The sequence below is a fragment of the Erpetoichthys calabaricus genome, chromosome 16, assembly GCF_900747795.2.
Source record: "Erpetoichthys calabaricus chromosome 16, fErpCal1.3, whole genome shotgun sequence".
In the NCBI taxonomy this organism is placed as follows: Eukaryota; Metazoa; Chordata; class Cladistia; order Polypteriformes; family Polypteridae; genus Erpetoichthys; species Erpetoichthys calabaricus.
The window spans coordinates 97,994,771-98,021,006 of NC_041409.2; the positions used below are offsets into that span (position 1 = coordinate 97,994,771).

The 26,236-nt window shown below is 41.3% G+C and overlaps 2 protein-coding genes across 2 annotated transcripts in view; both read left to right on the forward strand.

Moving 5' to 3' along the window:
• baz1a (bromodomain adjacent to zinc finger domain, 1A) overlaps nt 1–7,932 on the forward strand; it is an 84,956-nt gene extending 77,024 nt beyond the window's left edge. The window contains exons 26-28 of the mRNA XM_028822323.2: nt 1,671–1,846; nt 4,152–4,239; nt 7,022–7,932. Coding sequence (XP_028678156.2) covers nt 1,671–1,846; nt 4,152–4,239; nt 7,022–7,209 — 452 coding nt within the window. The 3' untranslated portion in view covers nt 7,210–7,932. The remainder of the gene's footprint in view (nt 1–1,670; nt 1,847–4,151; nt 4,240–7,021) is intronic.
• Nucleotides 7,933–15,633: 7,701 nt separating this feature from the next.
• Nucleotides 15,634–24,468, forward strand: cfl2 (cofilin 2 (muscle)). Its single transcript, XM_051920049.1, has 3 exons — nt 15,634–15,778; nt 20,825–21,132; nt 22,711–24,468. The coding sequence occupies exons 1-3, from the start codon at nt 15,776–15,778 to the stop codon at nt 22,811–22,813; spliced, it is 414 nt and encodes a 137-aa protein (XP_051776009.1). The 5' UTR covers nt 15,634–15,775; the 3' UTR covers nt 22,814–24,468.
• The last annotated feature ends 1,768 nt before the right edge of the window (nt 24,469–26,236 follow it).

Below are 26,236 nucleotides of genomic sequence, written 5' to 3' on the forward strand. Positions count from 1 at the left end.
ATGCAAATCCTCTAAGAAGCGCTAAAGCTAGCGACACCCCAGATCCATACCCTGTATGTCGTGCCTCCACAGGTTTCTACAAATCTGTCTGTGGGAACTGCATTTAGAACAACAGCTATGCTTTTCCCTTATCTGTTGCTCTTCCTTGCTATCATGAGCTGACATATTTACATTTGTCCTGCACTAAAAACCAGCACCTCTCTGTTGGATTGCAGATGTCTAAGAATCGTTTTTTTATTCACTTGCCGTATTCTGGGCACATTAGGGTAGACATCAGTGCACACCTATATCAGATTTGGATTAATCCCAAAACTAATTTCAGCAATCAAAATAATGTTGAATTGCATCTGATTAAAAAGATCCTTAGTAGAGTCCATTTTATTGACAGAGTAAACACAGCCTTTAAAGCCACAATTGTTCAGATAAGAGCTGTTTTTGTTTTTTAATGTCAACATCGGCATCCAAAAAACAGGTAAGTGTAGGAAAAATACTATACATGGTAACATTAAATCAGGGTTCTACTCTGATTAAGACCTCCTGCAGCTACAGTGACTACTTCACACATGAAAGTAATGATTTGAAATTAGGAAAAGTGGGGTGACAACAAGCGACTTTTCTAATTTAACAGGATTATCCCTGAGATTCCTACATTTTAGCATCTCCAGTGTTTTGTCAGTCTGTGGAAGGCATAGATAGTGTGGTAATTCACTGGCCTCTTTATGATGATTGGTATTTATAGCCCTGCGATGGAGTGACATCCAGCCCAGGGCCTTGCACCAGCTGCTGACAGTATAGACTTGGTCCCCTGCAATCACACAATTGGTGTGGTCTGTTATGGCAGAATAGATAGGGGATGTTGCATTTTTGCCTCCCAGCACTTTTCCTGATGCATATTACTTCAGATGTGCAGGAACTCTGAAACCTACAGAAGCCGAGAGAGGACGTGCAAAATCATTTTTTTTAAATTGTCTCCTCGAGATAACAGACTAATTTTATCGAGATCTCGAGAAAACAAAACTTAACCTTTGCTCCTGGCATCAGACTCGTTTAGTTTGCGATGCCTATACAGCTGAAGCCTTGCTAACTGTCTTCTTAAATGACGGACACTTTGTTATTATTTTCTAAACTAAGACATAAACATATTTCATCCTGTGTCAGCCCTTGATTAAACAAAAATGTGACGTGCTGATCAATACAGTTCTGCTCTTCTGCCATTTCAAACGGTACGTGGCTTCAATAAACTAAACATTAAACGTTAGATACAATTATTTCATAATTTCGAGAAAACAAGATCTTTTGTTTTATCGATCTTGATAAAATGATTCCATTATCTCAAGAAAATAGTTTGTTTTATTGAGATCTTGATAAAGTTAGTCCGTTAACAATATTGCACGTCCTCTCTCAACTTCCGTAGAAACCAACCAGAAGTGCAGTAGCCTTGATTATTATCTGACGTTTAGCAGCAGTGGCATCTTTCCCCTTTTTTTTTTTTTTTTTTTTTTTTTTTTTTTTTTTTTTTAACTGCACAGATAATGATATCAGTGTTTAAAAAGTAATGACGCATTACAAAGAAAATGACACAGATCCATATAGTGCAGTTTTAAAGATGCTGTTAGAGTTGATGCTTAAACTAACTTAAAGGTTAAAGATGTTTCATTTTTTCCCCTCAGATGCGTCTCTAACACCAATGAAGAGAAATGTCAATTCTACACCAGTCCAATCCAACAGGAGAAGCTCAAGTCGGAACATTGGTGTGCATGAGTTGTCGGCATGTGAACAGATTATTGTTGAATTAGTACGTCATGAGGATAGCTGGCCATTCATTAAACTGGTGTCTAAAGCTCAGGTAAGGGTTGGTACAGTATCATTGTTTAAAGCAGCCCTTTACAAATGATGGATTTTTAATTGTTAGTTCAAATTGTACGCATTGAAAATGTAGGCAAATTAAAGCAGAGTTACTGTTTTAATTCTTCATCTCCAATCAAGGCTTTGTATTCCATTTTATCAGTAATCCATATGAATTTGAACCTTTCAGTTTGAGGGAGTCAACCCAAAACTAGGGGGACTTCAATACCAGGAGTTCATGTGCCAACACTGAGCTCCGAAGACGTCTTTTATTATTGAATATTTAGAACAACACCGTGCCTTGCTGTGCCTTTCAGTTATTGTGACGGCCTAATAGATCCTGTAGCTGTTTCTGAGTAGGTGCCCCTTCTATGCAGCCATTGTGTCTCTTAAAGACAGAGGGAATTTCCCTTCGCTCTTTTCATCTGAGGCCGGTCTGCCTTTTTTTCTGTGAACCCCAACTTCTTGGGGTTGATGATGTTGCCAAGAGACTTGCTTAGCAATTGAGCTGCTACACTTATAAAATGAGGGATGGAGGGAATTAGGCCAGCATCTAAGCCCTACAGTATTTCCCCATTTACCAGAAAAATGTCAAAAGTAAGTTAAATATATTAGGCACCTATAACTATTTACAAACAGTGCAACAAAAGGTAATGGCAAACATACAAAATGAACGCCATGAACAACCACCCAAAGGACAATATGCAATCCCGAAGTCTCTACTATAAATGATGGGTCTGAATCCTGAAGTGCAAACAGCAGTTCTGGAAGGAATGATATGATGGTATACACCTTTTATAAACTTCTTCTGGGGGGGGGGGGGGGGATAATATAAGGCAGTCCTGCCACCAGAGTTCAGAAGGTGAATGATCTTCTGAGGCGCACCTCTTACACAAAACGCAACATTAATGGGGGAAAAAATGCCCACTGCCACCCCCCTATCTGATGGTCATGCGAAATCCTCTTCCACTGCAATTATCCAGTTCACAAAGTGTTTTTGGATGCTGCTGATGATAAAGACCCACCACATCCTTTTCCTGTTTTATATGTTCAGTACATACAACTACACGCTACAATTCCCAGAAGCCTCTCTGTATCCGTGCAAACCTTTTTAAATACGCAGATCCCATATTTACAAACCAGGTGTCAATGCTACAAGTGTTGTTACTAACATGTAACAATCGCCAAACAGGACATACTACACAAAAAAGAAAACCTCATGTGTGAAAACACTACACAATCGGTGAAACAAAGTTTGCTGCTGTTTGTTCAGATTTTGTGTTCATAATAACACATTGAAACTCTCCCCACCCTCCCACAGTCAGTCAAGGTAAACTGTCAACTCGTGCACAGGAAAGTTGAGGTTGTGGGTTCAGATCTGCTCTGCTAAAAGCTGTGTGACCATGAGTAAATCACTTCACCTACCTGTGCTTCAATTGGAAAGCCAAAAATTAAAATACCAATTGTATCTCAAGTGTTGTAAGTCGGCCAAATTGTGAGGTTGAGCCAGAACTCTGTAGCCTTGACTGAAGTTTCAGAGTAAGGTAGTTGTACTCAACAATTGTGGCACCAAAGAGTGGCAATGTGTAGTATGTTGAATAGCACATGCAAGTAAGAATTTTCCTGTATTCAGTACATGTGACTGTATTGAGTTTATGAACCTGTAAGAGGAATTTTGATTTTATAGCACCTGTACATCTGCACCATCTCAGGCTGACGGCACTAAAGTTAAGCAATGCACAGGAGCAGACATGTTTTTCTTTAAATTGGTTGGTTAGGGATCTAATCCAGGGCCATTCATACCCTTTATTTGCTTAGGCTTCAGTGTGCTTGTTGTGAAGAAGGCATAGTATGAAAAACTGTATTTAGGTGGATTGCTAAATTTACCAGTGCAACATGTTGCATCTGCCTGCATTTCCATTCTTACGAATGGTCAGCAGTACCTGCTTGTGGCCGAAAGAATTGGATTGCGAGTACAAACTGCAGAAATGAGGATCCAGTATAAGTGTTGCTGGGCTTTCTCTTTGTGATAGGGTGAAGAGCTTGGCAAAATACGAGAACCTTGAAGTAGAACCACTGCTTTTCTAGATCAAGAAGTCCTTTGATGCCTTCCACAACAGGTGTACAAGGCATATCTCACAGAGGCAGACTCAAGATGAATCCCCTCTCTGTCTCAGCTTGAAGTTGCCAAACACCGTGTGACCTGGTTGGCCCAGCTTAGCCTGTTGCTACCGTCACCCTAATCAAAAAAGCAGGATTGATAATGAGATGGTTCGTTCATAATTGTTTTTCCCCTTTTATTGCAGGTTCCAGATTATTATGACATCATCCATAAACCAATTGCTTTGAGTGTCATCAGGGAGAAAATGAACTCCTGTAAATACAGCACAGCTGGTAAGCCCTCTTCCTTTCTTGAGTAGTTTGTCACAATTGAGTCCTATTAGCACAAGACTATGCGAGACACCCTCAAATTATTGTCTCTTCCCCAGTAAGTGTGTGCAGTTCCAGCTTTAAAAGAACATACTACATAACATTATCTGTCAGTCACCTCAGGTCATAAATTTTAATCTCATATTTTCATGGAAGCAGATTTACTTTACCGTTGTACGACATGGAAACTTTAGTTTATCCAATGCACATGTTTGGTAAGTTGTAAGCATACGACTGGGTATCTGATATTTTTGAGGCAGGAATACTTTTGGAGGTTTTTCATTGACGTTTTGATGATGTTTGCAGCTGTTTAATTTGGATCCTCATTTAAGCCCATTTTATCAGGGAATTAATCTCTGGTCATCATGAAGATATGACTTAACATTTTTTTTCTAGCTATAAACAACATAGGTTAAGAAATATTTAAAAAAAAAAAAAAGTACATTATTGGGTGAAGTAATCCTTTAACATGAAGGCCATTTCATTTCACACAGTTTATCAAGTGCTGTTACCACCAATGCATACCAAGTGAGATTAATAAATGAAGAAGAATGAAATGTCAGTTGCCTGCTCTAGAATGGCTCATTCATACACTGTGTGCACAATTATTAAGCAAGTTGTATTTCTGAGGATTCATTTTAATATGGAACAAATACAGTGCTATCAGTCAATCCAAAATGTTGTTAAACCTGTAACTTGAATGTTTTACAAAGGAAATGTAAGTGTGAACATTCTCAGAGAACACGTATGTGTGCAGAATTATTAGGTGTAATAAGGCGCTATATTGCACCCGACCCACCAAGACTGACGCAGAGGCACGTGCAAAATAAACAAACTTTCTTTATTTCTCTTCAGCCGTGGGGCACGCCTTCCCCGTGTCCCACAGGCCCAACACAGTCCCACAAGCACTTAATGCAGCAAACACAAATAATTACTTTTTCTGGCACCACCACTCCTCCCAGGCAACCTTCTCCTCTTCCTCCCGATTCTGGCCTTTTGAGTGGTGGGTGCTGGACCTTTTTATTGCCCACCCGGAAGTGCTCCAGGTGTTTGATTACCTGTGGCTAATTGCACTTCTCCGGGTGGGGCTGCAGAGATGTCCAGGTGGGTTCCTGGCTCCATGCAGCACCCCCTGGCGGCCACCCCAGATCCCCACACGGTTGTGGAGAACTCCATCTCCCATGAAACCCTGCGGGAAACTGAAGCACCATCGTCCGCCAGGGAGGCTGCCACCAAGCGTCCCGGGGGAGGTAGTGATGTCCATGGCTGCTCCCCCAGAACATATGTAGAAGGGGTGTCCCGGCCGGGCATGGGACCCAGCCGCCCGCCACATAGGCAACTAAAGGAGAAACAAACATTTTCCCATCTCTCTTGTTTGTTTTTATCTGTTAAAAGTGAGAATAATAAACAACTCAAAATTTACAAATAAACATTTCTGACATTTAAAAAAAAAAAAAAAAAAAATCGATGACCAATATAGCCATCCTTCTTTTCAATAACAGTCATAAGCCTTCCATTCATGGAGTCTGTCAGTTTCTTGATCTGTTGACAACTTTTTGTGCAGCAGCAACCACAGCCTCTCCCAGTCACTGTTCAGAGAGGTGTTCTGTTTTCCTTCCCCGTAAATGTGCCGTTTAAGAAGGGCTTTAAGTCCGGTGAGGAAGGAGGCCATGTCATTTTTCTTTTATCTTTAAGGCCTTTACTGGCTAGCCATGCAGTGGAGTACTTCATTGCATGTGATGGAGCATTGTCCTGCATAAAAATCATGGTCTTCTAGAAAGATGCAGACTTTTTCTTTTACCACTGCTTGAATAAAGTGTCTTTGTCTTCTAAAAACTGGCAGTAGGTCTGGGAGTTGATTTTGAGTCGATTTTAAACCTGAAAAGGTCCAACTAGCTCATCTTTAATAATACCAGACCATACCAGTACCCCACCTTCATCTTACTGGTGTCTGAGTCGAGGTGGAGCTCTGTGCCCGTTACTGATCCAGCCATGGGCCCATCCATCTGCTCCGTCAAGAGTCACTCATCTCATCAGTCAATAAAACATTTGAAAAATCTGTCTTCACATATTTCTTGGCCCAGTCTTGACGTTTCAACTTGTGTGTCTTGTTCAGTGGTGGTTGGGTTTCAGCCTTCCTTACCTTGGCCATGTCTCTTGAGCACTGAATACCTTGTACTTCTGGGCACTCCATGTAGGTTACAGTTCTGGAATACGACAGCACTGGAGGATAACGGGTTCCTGGTAACTTCACGTTTGATTCTTCTCAAATCTTTGGCAGTTAATTTGCTTTTTTTTTTTTTTCCCCCATCACGTTTCTTGTGGCCCTGTTGATTATTTGCAACAAAACGTTTGATGGTTCTGTGATCACACCCCAATATCTGAGCAATTTCAAGAGTGCTGCATCCCCCTGAAAGACTTTTTACAATTTGTGACTTTTTAGTGTCGGTTAAATCTTTTTTGGCCCATTTTGCCTGAGGAAAACAAGCTGCCTAATAATTATGCACACCTCGATATAGAGTGTTGATCTCCTTAGGACACATCCTCCCTCATTACACAAATACACATCACCTGATATGCTTTAATTCAATAAGTATTCAAGTGGGAATACATAAATAAAAATGATATGGTCAAAATACTCACTTGCCTAATAATTGTGTACGCAGTGTAAGCAATGCGTGCGTAGTAAAGTTTAATTCACTACAGTTCTAGTAAGTTACCCTAACAAAATTGTTTGTTTCTGCAGCGGAATTTGTTGAAGATGTGGAGCTGATGTTTGCCAACTGTTATGAATATAATGCCCGCAACACAAATGAGGCGAAGGCAGGAGTCCGACTTCAAGCTTTTTTTCACAGCCAGGCACAGAAACATGGACTTGAAATTCATTTTGGGGAGCAGTTTGACGTTGGTCCTGCCAAGAAATCAAGAATATGAGACCCATATTGATGGCAGAGGGGTTATCTTTCGGACAACCCTTAACTTGGACTAAAAAATACGCCCATCACTTCTTACACAGCATTGTACAGACCAAGAAAGCAGACCGGTAAATGAGGCGTCTGAGTCTGCAAGGTGCTTCTGGCAGTCCACACCGGTGTGGAGCAATCAACTTAATCTGCCTGACTTGATCTGCACTGGAATATTTTACCCCGGTTTCTTCGTAAAGCTCTCAGGATATTCTCAAATCTATTGTGAACTAATTGTTTTTTTGTTATTGTTTTATATGGTTTGTATATTGGTTATTCTGGACTGCAAAAACATATTTTATATTTTCAAAGAGATCCGTTTTTCTGATGTGAATGTTTTGCTCCAATTGAAAAACTTGCCAGGATTGTATTGTCATTTCCAGACAGCGAGGGTTTCGAGGTGTCAACTTTGTAGCTTTCTCTCTCGTAGAACCGGAAAGCGTTGTTTTCTTTCATCCACACTGTATAAAAGGTCTGTGCAACACTACAGGGGAATGAGGCCTGGCACATCCCTTCAGTGCTCTTTTCTTAATCCAGGTAGATATTTATTTAGAGTTGAATATAATTTGGGTTGAAGACATTTGTATTTATATGGACAAAATTCGTACAGAGGGCTGTTAGGCCTCATGTTTTATAATGTTATTTGTGACATTTCTGATGGCGCTTTTCTAAATAAATGTATAGCAGCAATTTTCAGTGAAAGGTTTTGAAATTCTCCTTTCCTCCATGTTTTGTACCTTCAAAAAAAAAAAAGTAGAAGAAATTATTTTGCAATTTGTAATATTAAAAAAAAAAAAAAAAAAAAAAACACATACACACACTTGTGTTTGTAAAACTCGTCCTTCTTTATATGTGCCCTGTGTCACTCTTTCATGTTTCTTATTTTGTTAGACTGGCCGATAACACACTGAAGTCTGACTTGGTGACATTTGGTGACTCATTGAATATCTTTTGACCCCCCCACCCATACTGGGTTCCCGTAGGAGGTGCATGATGGTGGGTCAAGAAAAATAAAACTTGAGTTGTTGGGGGGGGGGGGGATGTCTGCAGGAATTTTCCAAGGCCATAAGACCACCCAGCTCCCACTGGGTATTCTGCCTAACATAAATGTTTTGGGTCATTTCTTACTGGTTTTATAGGCTTTGTCTTCAAGGATTTTATGCAGTGGGAATTTGTGGTACCCCATTTCATTCTAACATCACAGGCAGCTACACAAGTGGTGGTGGCAGTGCAGAGAACAAGAAAAGTGGAGATTATTAAGATTTCCAGTTCATTGAAGAATAGGATAATTTTATGGCTATCTAGGTAGTAAAGATTAGAGCAAGTAGTTACGGAAAAGAGAAAGTGTTTTATATAGTAATTTTATGAAATGATCCACAGTGATAACTTGGCGTATCTAAGTTGATAAAGTATTCCATATTTTTGGTGCATAGCAGCAGAAATTTTGCCTCATCACTTTTTATTCTTGGATTAGTGAGGCTACTGAGGCTAGAGATCTGCACTGGCAATCGGAAGGTTGGCAGTTCGAATCCCATAAATGCCAATAGGGACTCTGCTCTGTTGGGCCCTTGAGCAAGGCCCTTAACCTGCAATTGCTGAGCGCTTTGAGTAGTGAGAAAAGCGCTATATAAATGCAAAAATTAGAATTGGTAGTAAGCAGACTACTATTAGAAGATCTAAGGTTATGACTTGGAGAGTAGGGGAACAGGCTGTGCAAAATATATGAAGGAGCAAGATTGTTTAAAGCTTTTTATGCCAGTAGTAGTATCATAAAGTCAATTCTAAAGGACACAGGTAACCAGTGTAATGACGCTATAATTGATGTGCTCACATTTTCTGGGTAAGATTCTTGCTGCTTCCTCCTGAACGAACTGCAACCGATTGAGTTCTTTGCTAGTCCAGTTAGAAGTGCATTACAGTAATCTAGACCAGGGGTCGCCAACTCCGGTCCTGGAGGACCACCGTGGCTGCAGGTTTTTCATTCTAACCCTTTTTTTTTAACGAGTGCCTGGTTTGTGCTGCTAATTAATTTCTTGTGAATACATTTTAATTGACTTGCTTTTTTAAGATTTGTTCGTTTGAATTTCTTCTTCGTTCCTATGAATTGCTTCATTTCTTTCCTTAAATGACACCCAAACAGAAATTAAATGTGAGATGAGAGAGCCAACAGAAGACCAATTAAGTCAGGGCCTCAAACTCCAACCAGTTGCTTAATGAGGTGCTGATTCTTGTCTTTAATTAAACTTGTTCTTTAATTCCATGGCTTGTTGCTGCTCTCGTGGTGCCTTAGCAGACATCTCTGAAATTGTTGATTTTCTCTTTTCTAAGAGCACTGTTAAAATGCTTTGGGGACCTGAGCAGACCAGCATTTGAGAGCTTCATCTTTATTTTCAGATATTGTATGATGGACACCAGTTTTGGCTCATTTTGTATCATTATTGTTTGACTGCTAATTAAGGAAAAAAACAATGAAGGGGTCTGAGTCTTCAAGAGCAAGTCAGTTAAAATGAGTTCAAAAGAAGATAATTAGCAGCAAAAACAGGACACTCCTTAAGAAAAGGGTTAGTGAAACCCTGCAGCCACAGTGGACCACCAGGACGGGAGTTGGCGACCCCTAATCTAGACTAAAAATGAAAGCGTGAATTAATTCTCAGCCCCTTGCAGTTCTTTAAATGGAAACATGCAGTCCTAGTAATGTGATTAGTATGCAATTTCAAGTTTAGATCAGAGTCCATGATTACACCTAAATTCTTTATTTCCACCTTGACTTTTAATGGTAATGGTCCATCCACTGTATTTCTAATACTTACATTTTTACCAACTGTTTTCATGATTTTTTTTTTTTTTTTTCTTATTAAGGTTGAAGAAATGACTAATCATCCATTCAGAAATACAAGTAAAACATTGGGTCAGAGAGCCCAGAGCGTCAGGCCCATGAGGTGCTATAGAGAAGTAAAGCCGAAGATTTTTCCTGCAGATCATCTAATGTGGTCTACCTAATTCTCTGTATAAAATGTCCCGACACTGCACTCTGTGTGGGAGAAACTGGGCAAACACTTCGCCAGAGAATGAATTTACACAGGTGCCACATTAAACGTGGCAACCCAGATGTTCCTGTAGCGGCTCACTTCAACAGCCATGAACACTCTGAGAGGGACTTTAAAGTTACAGGGCTTATGGGCAACTTCAAAACACAGCAAGAGAGAAAAGAATGGGAAGTTAAACTCATGCTAAAATTTAATACATTACAACATGGTTTAAATAGAGACGAAGAGTTTTATGACCAGACTAGACAAAGAGCCCGTTTCAAAAATATAAGATGAAACGGGCACGAGTTTGTTTCAGCAGTGTATGAAGAACAAATGATAAGTAACGAAGTTGTTTTGTAATGATTGTAGTCCGCTTTACTCATTACTGTACAGGCTTGTACTGTTAGTTGATGAATTTTCCAGGCCTATAGTATAATATTGAATGATGAATGTTCCAGTACAATATGGAATAGTAATAAGTATAAGCACCACAAACCTGATATAGGTGTATTGAATGAATGCATAATTGAATCAGAATGCGTAATTAGGCCTTGAGCTGTAGTCGAAATCGCCTTTCAGGCCTCTATAGCTTTAATCAAAGTCGCCTTTCTCTTTGAATTTTTGTGGCCGTAAATCCGCTGCCTGCTGCGATGTCGGTTTCGTAAGGTTTTTCGGGCAGCTGCGCAGAAGGCGACTGCACATTCGGCTTTGGACAGACGTGAGTGAGTGAGGAGACTGGCAAATTATATATAAGATATGAGGATTGTTTGCATCTCTCAGACTGACACAGATAACCTGTCTACAGGCCCATATTGTTTTGAAAAACTCATCACAAACTTCAAAGGACTTTGTTGGACAGTTATCTCATCCAAAGATCTTGACCATACATTGTTCTTCTCTGTCTTGTTAGATGAACCCTAGCCTGGAGCCATCTATTTAATTTTTTACATTTAAGATTTCTCACTTAAAAGATTTATCAATGTTGTTTCTTGTCCAAGTGTGCATATAAACACATTGAACTCCAGTTCCTGTATTACGTCTTGCCTGAAGAATGGGCCTGAGTTGCCTCGAAAGTTTGCATACTAACACGATACAACACCCCAGTACTTCAAATGTATTCAAAATTAGATTTTTTTTTTTTAAATCTCTTACTGACACAAGTATTTAGGCCCTTAGTAGTCGTTGAAGCCGATCTGGATTTTTCTTGGGGTAACAAGCTTCACACACCTGGGTCTGTGGATTTCCTGCTATTCTCTACAGATCCTCTGAAGCTCTGTCAGGTTGGATCAGTGCACAGCTGTTTTCAGGGCTCTCCTGAGATTTTCTGATTGGGTTGTAATCCTGGAAGTGGCCCAGCACCAGCCTGACCATTCGGAGTTGTCCCCACTCCTATGTTGTTTTTGCTTTGTAGTTAGGCTCATTGCACTGTTGAAAGGTAAACCATCTGCCCTGTCTGTGGTTCAGGGTTCACAGGAGCAGGTTTCCATTAACGGATAGCTGTGTACTTTGCACTGTTCTGCTTCACCTCAACCCTGCCTAATTTTCCAGTCTACAGTCCCACAGCATGATTTCCACATCACCATGCTTCACCGTTGGAATCGTTTTGCACAGGAGATGAGCGGTGTCCGGTTTCCTCCAGACATGACACTAATCTTGATTTTGACAGACCATGGAATCTCGTTTCTTACCCTCTAATGGCCATTTAGGTGCCTTTTTGCAAACTCTCAATGGGCTTCCATGTTCCTTTTACTGATGAGAGGCTTCCGTCTGGACAGTCTTGTCTTAAAGCCCAGGTCATTGGAGAGTTGCAGTGACTGCTGTCCTTCCAGAAGTTTCTCCCGTCTCCATACAGGTTTGCTGGAGCTCAGCCAGAGCAACACTCAGGCTCTTGGTATGCAGCGTTAATGTGTGAAAATGTTTCCAGACAGGGAATAAATGCCTTTGTTCTTGTTTCAGTGACCTGAAACTTGCAGGAAGTGAAACACCAATTATTTTGGCCATGGAGAATCCTGAGTTTCACTGTAAATTCAATCTCTGTGCAAATCATTTCGCTCAATACTAATTGTCAATTATTTGAGCTAGTGGCAAGAATATCTCAGTACGTTTCCCCTTGCCTAATTTTGCCTTTGCAACATTAACACACCTCTTTATTGTTTATGGAAGTTAAGTCCCTGACCATCAGTGAGTGGCTTTCTTTCCTTTTGGTCAATACTGTGAGAGACATTCCTTATGCTCTCCACCCATGTCCTGTCACTGGTTGTCCTCCTTTGGACCACTGTTGGTAGGCATTAACCACTGCATACCAGTAATACCTCACAAGACCTACCATTTTGAAGATGGTCTGATCCAGTTGTCTAGCCATCACAAATTGGCCCAAGTCATTAAGGTCCTAACACTTGCCCATTTTACCTGCTTCAGATACATCACCTTCAACAACTTGCTGCTTAATATATGTCACCCCTTGATAGGTGCCACTGTAATGTGATGATCAATGTCATCCACTGTGTCACCTGTCAGTGGTTTTAATTTTGTATCAATTCAGTGTATCAACACCCTTCAGCTCGAATATGGTGTTCAATAATGAAGTCTAATAACAAAACGCCGCTTGGGTTCAGAGTAGGTAGGCCGTTTCTTCCAATTACACTCTTCTAGGTTTTCCTGTTGCTGTCCATGTGAGCGTTAAAGTCCCTCAGTAGAACAAGAGTTCCAAGTGGTTAGCCACTTCCATCACTCCTCCACTAAGGTCTTCCAGAAGACTGAATACTCTTACCCAACTGTCACAGAGCCCATTCCCCGACTCAATTGCAGGGTGGGGATCCTCTCGTCCACTGTGTTAAACTCTTGATGCACATGTCCTGGCCCCAGCCCTGTCTAGATGGCACCTCTCTACCTCCCCAACTAGCTTGGGCTCCTTTCCCTAACAGAGAGACCACATTCCATGTCCCTAGATTTAGCTTTGGTAGCCAGGGATAGGTCCACCAGGGCAGGTGCCTTCAACCGTCACCCAAGTCACAAATCACGGGACTGTTATAGTTCCTACTGCAGGTGGTGATCCCACTGGAGGACAGACCTGTCTTTGTCTGGCCTGGTCTCATTGGTTAAGGCCCAACTAACAGGTGCTTGCGCAAGCTCCCCAACCCAGGCCAGACTCTCAGCCCCTGGTTTCCCTTTACCTGGTTGAAATTACAGAATCTCAATTCAGTTTTCTTATAATGGAACCACACTTTTCATCTATCACCTTGGATTTGGCTTGGGTGACCCTACTAGGGTCAATTTCCCCAGACAACATAGATCATTGGAACACACAAACCTCTCCAGGGTAAAAAGGTGGTAATTTAATGATATGGCCATAAGTGGTTGATCGGTTTCTTACCCATGTTATCAGATTGGGTGAAGAGAGGCGCTGAGCTGTGAACTGATCACTGCCTGGTTGTGAGTTGGAAAAGATGTTAGACAGACTAGGCAGACCCAGGCATATAGTGAGGGTATGTTGAGAATATTTGGCAGATGCCCAAGATCTTCAACTTAAACCTCCAAACAAATTTCTCTTGCATTCAAAAGTAGGCTGTGGACATTGAACCCTAATGTTCCCACATGTTCCATGACTCCATTGCTAAGCTGTCTATGTAGACATGTGGACTTAAGGTGAGTGGTAATCCTTGAAGCCAGCAGTAAAGGGAGCTGTTAGACAGAAGGAGGCAGCCTTTCATGCTTGGTTAGCTTGTGGGATTCCAGAGGCAGTTGACTGGTACCAACAGACTAAATGAAAGAGTGGAAATGGCAGTTGTGGAAGCAATAACTTCTGTGGAGGATGAGTTTGGTGAGGTCATGGAAAATGACTTCATTGGCCCCAAAACGATTCTGGCAAACTATCAGGTGACTCCAGAGGTAGAAGCAGTCCTGCTGATCTTACCTGGGGATACAGTCAGTCAATGGAAGGAGCACTTTGAGGACTTCCTAAATCCCACCGATATGCCTTCTTTGAGGTAGCAGAGTCCAGGGACTCGGAGGAGGACTGGTGGTAAGGTAACTGAAGCAGTTGCTGATCAGGGCTCTGGTGGAGGATGATATTCACCCAGAGTTCTTAAAGTTTCTAGATGTTGTTGGCTGACGTGCCTCTTCAGCCTTGCATGGAGGTCTGGGACAGTGCTTCTGGATCGGTGAACTGGAGTGGTGGTCATCCTCACCTTTAAAAAAGGGGACTAGAGGGTGTGTTCCAACTCTAGGGGGAACCCCTCTCCTCAGCTTCCCTGGGAAACTTATGTAAAGGATCTGGCTGCTGGTCAAGCCTCGTATTTAGCATCCTGTTGTTTATTTCTACATTGAGCTCTCCGTTCTCTGTTACAGCTGATCCAAGGTACTTGAACATTTCTACCTTTTTATGTCTTTCTACCTCGAGATGAACTTCTCCATTTTGTTCTGTGGAGTCTTGCAGTAAGGAATCGTACGTTCTACTAAGGAGCAGCGTGTGGTAGGGTATCCCTTGATGTTCCTGGCCCGTAGTTATGAGCGTAAATCAAAAAACAACAGAAATTTGAACATTAAGTGCTAACCACAATGGATAGAAGCTGACGCAGTACGACACACACAACGTAGCACTCTGCCGTTAGTTTAATTGAAGCCAAACTCAAACATGGACACTTCATTGTGAGACTGCACCACTGCTGAACAACACGCCATAGCGAGATGTCTTTGCATGGAGAGAGCTGAAATTCAATGACGCATGTAAGCTGAAAGGATCAATTTGTTTTGTTCTGGTGTACTGGTATCTGCTCATCACTAGTTGTTTTTAAATAAGTGAAATAACATTATGTGCTGTTATTTGAACTTGAAATAAAAATACTAACGGTATCTTTAAAGTTCCCCTTTCTCAATTACTTTATTATAGTAAAAGTGTAAACACAAATTACTGAACAAAACAGAATGGGAGTAAATTTACTTTTGAAAAGTTACCATGGGGTAAACAGGGTGAAAAGGATTAGGAACTCCGGATCCATGCATTTATTTATTTAAAGAGCTTCTATAAAAAGCCAAATTTATCAATTTATAATCTATTAATATTTCACTTTTATTTCTTTCCTTATGTCTCCATCATGTGCCACCTCCTGTAACTTCCACGTGCAGACCTTTCTGTTTTTCCACCGAAAATCGCATCCTATTTGACCCCGTGGCCTTCCCGGCACTGAACTTTGACCTACCCGCCAAAATGCCTACGCGACTTTGCGCGCGCGCGGGATTCGTAGTTGCCCGACCGCCAGGGTGCAGCACTGCCGCGTACTCGCGGAGTGTCGCTTTACTGAGCTGCCGTCGCCGCCGCTGCCCCCCTCTCTCTCTCTCTTTCACTCAATCGCTTGCTCTCTCTGTGTCTCTCCCTCTCTCTCTCTCCTGTCCTGCCAATCGCCGCCTCATCCGTCAGCCCGTCCACGCGGAGCTCTGCCCCCACCACCCTCATTCCCGGCGTCATTCCTCCTCCGCCGCAAACGAACGCCGAGCCGCGCAGCAGACGACATGGTGAGTGCAGCAGCCGCCCCTGCGGTCCATTTTATCTTCCTCATCACTTAACGCCGAGTCTCGTCTCGTGTCGCCTTTTTAACTCTTCGCTCTCCACTTCACCTGAATGTCGCTGTCTGCGGTTTGTTAGTAATCCCCGAGCGAGTGAGTGAGTGAGCGAGCGAAGTCGGGGTTCGCGTGGGGCTTTCATTGCTTGGTCTCCCTCTTCATACTGCAACCGCCGCCGATTGCAAGGCTGTTTTTTTTATTTTTTTTAAAGTGTCCTAGTGGAAAAACCGACACGTACCGTCCAGGGGCCCGTCTACCGACACCACAGGCCTCCTCGCCGGTAGGCCGCCCGGCGGCCATGTTGGTCTAATTTTAGCCGCAGTGACCGACCGCTGAATTCCACGGACATTCCCGATGCCTTTTAATCGATCTCATTGTCGCGGCCGGAGACCGAGGGGCTTTTACTTTTACATTCGCATCTCTCTGTAGTCACTGTCCCACTGCCGCTCCTTTATGGGGGTCTTGCCGCGTTAAGACGGCGGGGCGTGAGAGTTCGGAGCGCTTTAATGAACCGGCCCGAGGCGCACGTGTGACCGGATAGCGGGATCTGCCTGGGCGCGCCGTTGGGCTGCCTGCTTTGTCACTATTACCGTTATGTGCGCCTCTTCGCCTGTCCCATTATTCGGACTTTCATTGCCTTTTCATAGATTTTAGTCGAAGTGACATTTTACCTGATGGGTTATTTTTTTTTCTCGGTGTTCGACCACCACGGAGCGAGAATCGCATTTTAGTGCCGCGTGTGCTGCACAGAAGCCCGACGACTCCGTAGAAGGAGTGAAGTGGCCATACTCGCACCGGCCGAAGCCCTTCAACAGTTGGTTTTCTATGTAGCGCGTGTCAGGCTCGGTTTTTCAATTTGGGTTTTTTTTTGTTATTTTTTTGTACGATATTCTCATTACTTTCACAGATGAAGTGATTCACTGATCTGTGAGTCACTGGTGGCGACTGAGCGGGTGACTTCACATACCAGGACCCTGAGTTCCATAAAGCAGGGTTGAGAATTTGCTGGTCATGTTTGGCTGGAAATTCCAGACTGGATCTACATGAGTGGGCAGACAAAGTTCGGGTTGGTTATTAATTTCAGTCTGATGCAGTCCAATTAAGTGCAGGTGCCCCAGTGACCCCCCACAGTGGGTTAGGTGGAGTTGGAGTTTATGTTGTGTCGCCTTCCTTTTGTGGCCGTCATAAGGGGCAGGAGCTTGAATTGTAGTGAAGCGGTGTGTGAAGTCGCACATTCAGGGTGATCCCCACATGCCTTGGGCTGATACTTCTAGCAATGTGATCAAATATACTGAACAAAACCCATTATGGCGTAGTAGTGCATATCTTTAGTAACAGTGGAAGCACATTTAGAAAGCTAATGGATGGTGTTACGTTATTAAATGGCTGTGCAAAGCAAGGCCCGGTTACTCCCTTCACGAGTGGCCACTGTGCTGTCCATCTCAAGGAGTTTGGATTTTTCTCTGAAGTTTGACTGCTGCTTCTGAGCTGCCCCACCCTTGACTGGGCTTAGTCATCCTGTGCTGGTGGCTTTCATGTTGAAGAGATTTGGTGAGAAACGACTTTACCTAAGATGACTAAAAAAAAAAAAAAAAAAAACAGTAATCATGTCAACTGATTACATACATTTAGTTTTGTATGTTTACCATGTTGGGGGGAATGCGTGTATGTGTGTATGTGTATATATATATATATATATATATATATATATATATATATATATATACTGTAGATAGAAACAGAGGGCTATAGATGTGTATGTGTGGATATATAAAAATATACATTGGAATAAGAATAGGTATATAGCACCTTTTCTTGCTACTTGGAGCACTTAAACTACCACCAATGTGTAGCACCCACCTTGATGATGCAATGGCAGCCATTTCTGCATCAATACCATCAACACACATTGGCTATTAGGTGGTGACACACAGCCAATTACAGATGCGAGATGATTAGGGGGCCAGAATGGACAAGGTGGTGATGGGCAGTTTAGCCTGAACATTGGGATACACCATGTTCTTTACAAAGGGTGCACAGAGATTTTAATGACCTCGGAGAGTCAGGACCTCAGTTTTACATCTCCTCAGAAGGACGGCACAATTATTACAGCACAGTGTCCCCTTATCACTGCCATGAGGCATTGGGATCCACAGGGTAAGCACCCCTGCTGGTCTCGGTAACACTACTTTCAGCAGCAACCCAAGGTTTTCCTAGATAGTCTCCCAACCAAGTACTGGCAGGGCCTGAACAGGCTGAGCTTCAGTTGGATGACCTCTTCTGAAGTGCAGGTGGTATGGCTGCTGGTGTGTGTGTGTGTGTGCATGTACATAGATAAGTGTGTATTTATAGGTAGACTGTATATTAAGAGAGATGCATGTGTATATAAATATAAAGAGAGCTATAGGTGTGTGTATAAATATTAATATAGATACTGTGTGTGTATGTATGTGTAGGTGAGTGTGTGTGTGTGTGTGAGAGATATATAGTGTGTGTGTATCTATACATAAACACAATATATAGATATTATGTACATAATAGATACTATATATATATATATATATATATATATATATATATATATATATATATATATATATATATATATATATATATATATAAATGTTTTGTTTGTGTATTGTTGTATGTCTATAGATATAGATGGATGAAAATTATTAGATAACTCTATATGTATGTGTGTATATAGATATAAATTTAGAGAGATGTGTATGCATTGTAACATGGCTGAAAAAACTGACTGATGCATGCAGGCAAAAAGTCTCTCAGGTCCCCCTTTCTACTTGCAACAAAAACCTACAGACTTGCTGCAGCAGAATCAAAAGTAATGGCTCTTGACGGCCTCTCTTTAGAATTTCTTTGCTACATAGACCCCTGTCCTCCTCTCGAACGGGTTCAACACTGACCCCACTTTCCTTGGACAGTCCCCTTTTATACCATTGCTAGGTGTCATCCTTGGGTAGCCTTTCAGTGGTACAGGATTAGGAGAAGATACCGTTAGTATTGGCACCCCCTGTTGTCTCAAGGTGGTGCTGCTTATCTCACCAGAGCCAAGAAGATGCAGACACACGTGTGCCTAGATTGAGTTATAGATCAGTGTGTATGTAATATACAGTATTTATAAATTGAGTAAGTAATGTAGATACAATGCTGTAGATGTGACTTTATATCAATGTGTGTATGTAAATAGAGTGCGTGCGCATGCAGGCAAGCTGGCTATAGATGTGTTTTTTCTATTTAGCTATAGATAACGCACTACAAATGTGAGTGTGTATGTGTATATATGTATTTATATATATATATATATATATATATATATATTTGTATATATGTGTGTGTGTGTATGTGTATATAGAAGTGGTGAAAATGTTGACTTTTAAACAGATTTTGCACATTTTTTGTACCCATGAACACATGTTGATGACTTTCAAAGGGATTTGTGGCTGCACAGGGGTCGATTGGCACAATGAATCAAAAATAAATCATTAAATGCACATAAAACTTTCTCAAATGCTAGAAGCCTTTTGATTTTGAGCAAAATGACTCCAGTGAAGTTTGTTCTTCAGAGATCATAAAAACAGCTCAGGTGTGTAAATGGTAGAAGTGTTTTGATAAGTTCAGAATTTTAGTGTTGAATTTTCAAAGAATTAGCTGATTTTAGTCATCTTTTAAGAAGCTCAAAAAAAGGACTATTTTTGGAGTGTGATGTTTGTGAGGCAGTGGACTCAATAACCGTAACGTGAATCTCTCACCCCTGCGGTGGGTTGGCACCCTGCCTGGGATTGGTTCCTGCCTTGTGCCCTGTGTTGGCTGGGATTGGCTCCGGCAGACCCCCGTGACCCTGTGTTCAGATTCAGCGGGTTGGAAAATGGATGGATGGATGGAATCTCTCACCCTGAAAGAACACAATTCTTAGACTCAAATTTGTATTTTACATTACTTTCATATCTGGTATTATCCTTGAATAAATTAAATATTTTAATAAGTGTTATTTCACTGGTGTTCACTGTAGAAAAGCCCTTAGTATTCAACCAGCCTTGCTTATGTTCTGAGCATGCATCCCTCCCTTCATGTTGTGGCGGGAGTAACCCTCACTAATAGGATCATCCCACTATCTTTTATAAATAACACTTCCAAATTTAATGTTTTATTTAGATTTATTTCTCAATTCGGGCTGTCCCAGTACACCAATGAACACATTTCAGTGTCCACCTGTTATTTTAAAGTGATATACGCTATTCTGTCCATCCATCTGACAGTAAAATAGGATGTCTAAAGCAGGTGTAGATTAGCAAGATGGTGATATTCATGTGAGTTTTTTTTTATGTATTTGATTTTTAAAAGTATTTTCCTTTTTTTATTTTTTTGGAAATAACAGATTGAATCTGGAATGGAAATCCACTTGCAGCATATGAGAGCATAATGGCATAGTGCAAAAACAAAGTGGACACTCAGATATAGTAAGTGTAAGGCAAGAACTCCACATAGTGTAACCGTGATCTCAAATATTAGGAACAATCCTATCTCTGCAAACTGGTTGTAACTGGCAAGAGTGAAGACAGGCCCAATGGGATATAATAATAATAATTCATTACATTTATATAGCGCTTTTCTCAGTACTCAAAGCGCTATCCACACAGGGAGGAACCGGGAAGCGAACCCACAATCTTCCACAGTCTCCGTACTGCAAAGCAGCAGCACTACCACTGCGCCACCTGTGATAATAGTGTGCAAAAACAAAATCCAAACACTGTCAGTGGTACAGGGAATCACAGAGTGCATTTGAATTCAGTTGGAAATTGAGCAAGAAAATCCAAAACTCGTGATAGTCCAGAAATTTTGTTGACTGTCTGGTTGAGTTTTGCCCACGTGTCAAACCTTTAAATGCCCTTTGACAGGTTTGTCCCTAGCAGTGCTAAAGACGTCTTCAGAATGGCACGACTTGCTGTAACTTAAGATGTTTTTGTCTCTCCTATGTAGGCTTCAGGAGTAACAGTAAATGATGAGGTCATAAAAGTTTTCAATGATATGAAAGTAAGAAAATCTTCAACACCGGAAGAAGTCAAGAAGAGAAAGAAAGCAGTGTTGTTCTGTCTCAGTGACGACAAGAAGAAAATTATTGTGGAGGAAGGCAAGGAAATATTGGTGGGCGACATTGGTGAAACAGTGGACGACCCATACACCTCCTTCGTAAAGCTGTTACCGCTGAATGACTGCCGTTACGGCTTATATGATGCAACATATGAAACAAGAGAGTCCAAGAAAGAAGATCTGGTGTTTATATTCTGGTGGGTACACCTGATCAATGGTCTGGAGATGGTTATGCAAGTGGCACCATTTATTAGAACATTCTCAACCCCGCTTTAATTTAGGACTGCAGGAGACTGGAGTCTACCCCAGCAGCTTTGGGAGGTGTCTCTTTATCACAGCCACCCCAACCCCTACTTTCCATGCACCCACACTCACTAATGTTGGGTCCTAATGTAGAATGATCTGTTAACCAAACCTGGATATCTTTGTGGCCATGGGAGAAAAGCAATGGGCAGAGCATGAAAACTTCACAGAGTGGATTCAAACCCAGGATCTGTGAAGCCGAGACTCTTAACTACTACACCAACAAGTGGCCTGTGCCATTAACTCAATTGTCTTAAAGGTTAAGTTTGTTGTTTTTCAAATTGATTTCTTCACAAACTGCTACATATGCATTTGCCACTCTTGTTATTGTGTTCTGAAGCTTAAAAACTTACCAAATATGTCCATTGTTCAAGTCTATATCCATCTTATAGTGACTTTCACATCCATCTATCTAGTTATGCGTGTGCGCTTGGGGGACCACCTTCCTAGGTCTGGTGAGGTAAGCAGTTCTACCCCGGGACAGTGGGGGGCAATGATGCTAAAGGTATCTTCCCTTTCCCTGGTACCATGAAAAGGACACCCAAGGACAAAACCTTCCTCTTCCATAAGGCTCTGTCAAGACTCTGACCCATGGCATCCAAGACATTAAAAGATGCCTCCCAAAGAATGTGGAGTCAATGTTTGACCTGCTTGAGAGGAGGACAGAGCTGGAACTCAATAGCAAACTCTTAATTCTAAAGTGTATCCATATTACATTATAAAATAGTTTTATACATGTTCTTTTTGAGCAAGAAACACTATAATTATGAGATTTATCCATTTTGAAAGAAATGCAGGACTTAGTCTTCCTGTGCAATAACCTTTCACTCCAACCCTTGGTCTGTCGGGAGGAAAGCACCAACCCATCCAAGTCATGGTGAATGTTTTGTGCCACATGATTGGTTTTGTTTTGATTTGCTTTCTAATTTATGTGAGAATTCGCACAAGTGAATAGAAAACGTTATCCTTTCCATGACAAAATTCATACCAGGAACATAAATGTAAAATAATTATTTCTTGATCCCTTTATTTGTCACAAATATGTGTTTGAAACGCGGAAGGTGCAGATCAATGCTTGACAACAGTCTTGGTAAGTTTGTAAGCTTTCCTCTGTGTCCCGTATCCTTTAGTATAAAAATGCCAGAGCAGACATTATATACATTTTTTTTTAATTTATAGAAAGTACTTAACTTTAGAACACAATTTTGTATGGTAAATGTACAAATGCCATGTTTGTGAAGAAATAACTTTGACTTGAATATACCGAAATTTTCAAAAACAAAAGCTTGCGGGATGGGTTCCAGATTCCCTGTGGCCTCTCTCTGGATAAGCGGGTTTATAAAATTAAGTGTGTTAGAATTGTGTGCAGTTGTGTGTATGGCATGTCCCTGAAAGCTTTACCTTATGACTGTTAGGAAAAATAATCAATTTATGCGTTTAATTTTAAAGTTGTATTTTGTGTCTTTTTCTAGGGCCCCTGAAAGTGCACCCCTTAAAAGCAAGATGATCTATGCTAGCTCTAAAGATGCAATCAAAAAAAAATTTACAGGCAAGTATGAAGATTACTTTGGTTAAGTGAGTCCCTCTTATCAATACAGTGCACTGCTGGTTACATGGGGTCATATTGGTGAAATTGTTGCCGTTTTAAGACATTTTTGAATGTGTAAAAGGGAAAAACACATTAACAGGTTGAATTTTCCATACCAGTAAAGGCTGAAGAATGTAATTGTTAATATGAATTTTCTTGGTTCCTTTCCAGGTATTAAACACGAATGGCAAGTTAATGGTTTAGATGATATTCAGGATCGTTCCACACTGGCTCAGAAGTTAGGAGGCAACGTGGTAGTTTCACTTGAAGGAAGACCCTTGTAAATGGAGTCTTGAAGTGCCATCTGGATCTGAGGAGCTTCCAGTTTTGCCTGCCGCTCTGCTGATATCATTTGGTCCCGTTGGAATAGTTTTAGCCTTTTTTTTTTTTTTTTTTTTCCTTTTTCTTTCTTCTCTCTTCTCCATGTTAAGGAAGTCTTGGTTTTTGAAGCACACTGCCAGTGATTGATTGCCATTAGACTGTTTAATCCTGGTAGTTTTTAAATGTAGGATCTCAAGGAATGATTTCATCCATGTTGCCAAAAAGGACACCATCCCTCATGCCAGCTCACCCCTCACACAGACAAAAAGGCAAAGAATACAGATGGCGTGGTGCGCATTCCTCGCAGCAAGTACAGTTACGGTTTGCCGTTTACAAACAAGAGTACGCAGCTCTCTAAAGCTGGGAGATTTTTTTTTTATTTGTTGGTAGCTTGCATGGTTGCCGTTTTTCATTGTTAACACGTCGTAGGGCTCGCCTGCATACGCGAGAGCTCGTGTTGTACACTATGCATCTGAAGCACTTTGTGTCCTAACCTTTTTTTTTTTTATTTTTTTTTTTTTTTTTGGGAGGGGGTCTATCCTCTCTGAGAAGGAATGCCCCTTCATTTTCTGCATTTACAGAATTCCATCGGTGCGGCTTTCATTCCTTTACAAACGACGACTCCAAAAGACATTTTACTAACTGCTTATGTTGCCTTTTTGTGTGCATTGAAATGTTAATAACAGGGGGTGGCACTTTAAAGATTAACAGTTGTGAAAAGGAAAAAAAAAAAAACTATCTGTACAAACAGAGCCTTAAATGGACATTTATTTTTATTTTCTGAGATCATAGAACAGGCCACACTGAAATAAAACTCGTGGCGGATAAAGGAATGCTTACTTTTCTGGTTATTGCAAGAATTTGATTCATTTCAAAAATGCAGTACGGTAATAAATACAACATGGCCAATGTCCTTTCTCAAAGATCTTAGACAAACATGGGATTGGAGGGGGGGTATGGGGGGGGGTTTGGCTTTCTCTTTATCCCAACCTGCCTTTTTAATGTCATCACAAACCTTCATTTAGTCTGACTGCAAGCAACAGCTTTGGTTTTAAGGAAGGAAAACCCGTTAAAAAATATCTTGGAGTCGAGGTGCGTTCTTTAAATTTCACAAATTGAACACGATGTTGTCGTGTGGGTGCCTCGGGGAGAAGGGAGGGGGTATACGCCTGGTAACTTTTTCTGTTGATAACTCACCTTTGTGACAAGAATGAGGACTGAGAGCATACGGGCTATGGTGTGTTTCAGTTTGTATTTAATGTTATTTATTGTAAGTGGCCAAAGGTGTATTAGAATGATTAAAATATCTTAAAACCTGAAATGATGTTAAAAAAGTTAATGGACGATTCTTAAGCTGGTTTTAATCGATTCAGGGGGTTTGGGTCTGCAATAAAGAGTGATCTTATATAATAGTAGTAGTGTAAGGAGAAGAATCGGCCTCTCTTTACTGCAGTAACCTAACAGGTCATCCACCTGAAGCTAAGCACACTTGGGCCCGGCCAGTACTTGGATGGGAGACCAACCAGGAAAAGCTTGGGTTTCTGGTAGACAAAGTGGTGGTGAGGCCAGCAGGGGGCCTCTTACCCTGTGGTCTGAAGGTGGATCCCAATGCCCGAGTTTAGTCATGGGGGGACACTGTGCTGTAAAACTGAGGACTCAACTCTCTGTGGTCATTAAAGATTCCTGGGCATCCTTGGTAAAGAGTTGGGTGTATCCCGATGGCCTGGCTAGATTGCCCACCATGGCTTAGTCATTCTGGCCCAGTAATCATCCCCTGTCTCTAACTGGCTCTCTCTCTCTCACCACTTCACTCCCCACACACTAAAGTGCTTTGAGTAGTGAGAGCAAATTTATAAATTTAAAGAATTGATTATTGTTATTATTAATAGGGCAAGTAGTGTAGGCAGATCCGCTAATTAGGAGTTTCTGAGTTGGAAATTCCATGTGAACGCCCTTTGAACTTGGAGCTACAAGTTTGGATGATTCATAGAAAATGAAGCTGCCTGAATTCTCCAACTTGTGACTTAACTCACATTAGTTAAAGTGCAAAATAAAAAATAAAACCTTGTCAGCAATGAATACTGTTATTGTAGTTGAATTTAATACATTAACTATCTAAGCTTGTTTTGATTTTTATGAGAAGTGGGGTGGAGGTGGGGTCTGTGATACTTTGGAAATGTAAAAACTGCTGGAAAGTCACTGTGCAGTCGTGTAATTTGACATCCCCAGGCGTCTGCTGTCTTCAAGTTTGATGTACTCTCCGATTAGAAGTCGTGTACTGTGACATTGGCTTAACAGGAACTCTATGTGCATAAGTAGTGTGGGGGCCACTGCTTTCAGCCAACATTTGACCAAAAGGGGCTTTGGTATTTAAATTATTTTAAACACAACCATACCCCTCTGACGAGATCGGCAACTGCAGTCTTAAAGGTTGACATTGTCAGGAGTTTTCTTTATTACATATTGGAAGCTCTGGATGATTTGAAGGTTCTTTTATTTGTAGCAAGGGGCTCAGTGGGTTCAGACTGAAGTGAGGCACTGCTGACCTGTACTCGAGTATTCATAGTGCTTGGGACATCCTATGACACTCAGGTTATTCACTATATAACTTAATTAAGGTTGCTGGTTTTATTAAAACACTCCGTCCTGCTCAAATAATTCTATACATCTTACTAGATTCCAGCAATTCCTTTGTCCTGAAGACTGCACCTCAAGTTAAACTTTTAATAATGTCAAACATTTCTCCTTCAACATCCCCTCAGACTAGAAGTCATGTAATGGGGCATTCACTTCAGCAATATCATGTTCTAACTCGCTTAATCCAGGCCAGGGATTAAGGTGGAGCCTATCCCACCTAGCATAGGGCGCAGTCGCGCGCACACACATTCGGGCCAATAGAGCGTCACCAATTCACCAAAGCTGCAACTCTTTGAACTGTGGGAGGAAACCCACCCAGACATGGAGGACCCAGGACACAAACCCTCGTCTCCTTAATTGAAGAGGGAGGATAGCTTGCTCTCTCTATTTGTGGTTGATTATTGTAGTATTTCCAATATGGTAAGTTAAACAGAATAGTATGGAACATTTTT

Excerpts from the sequence above, each read along its gene's own strand:
- cfl2 (XM_051920049.1), top strand. Across the intron at positions 21,133-22,710 it reads GATCTGGTGTTTATATTCTG|GGCCCCTGAAAGTGCACCCC; the intron begins GTGGGTACACCT and ends GTCTTTTTCTAG.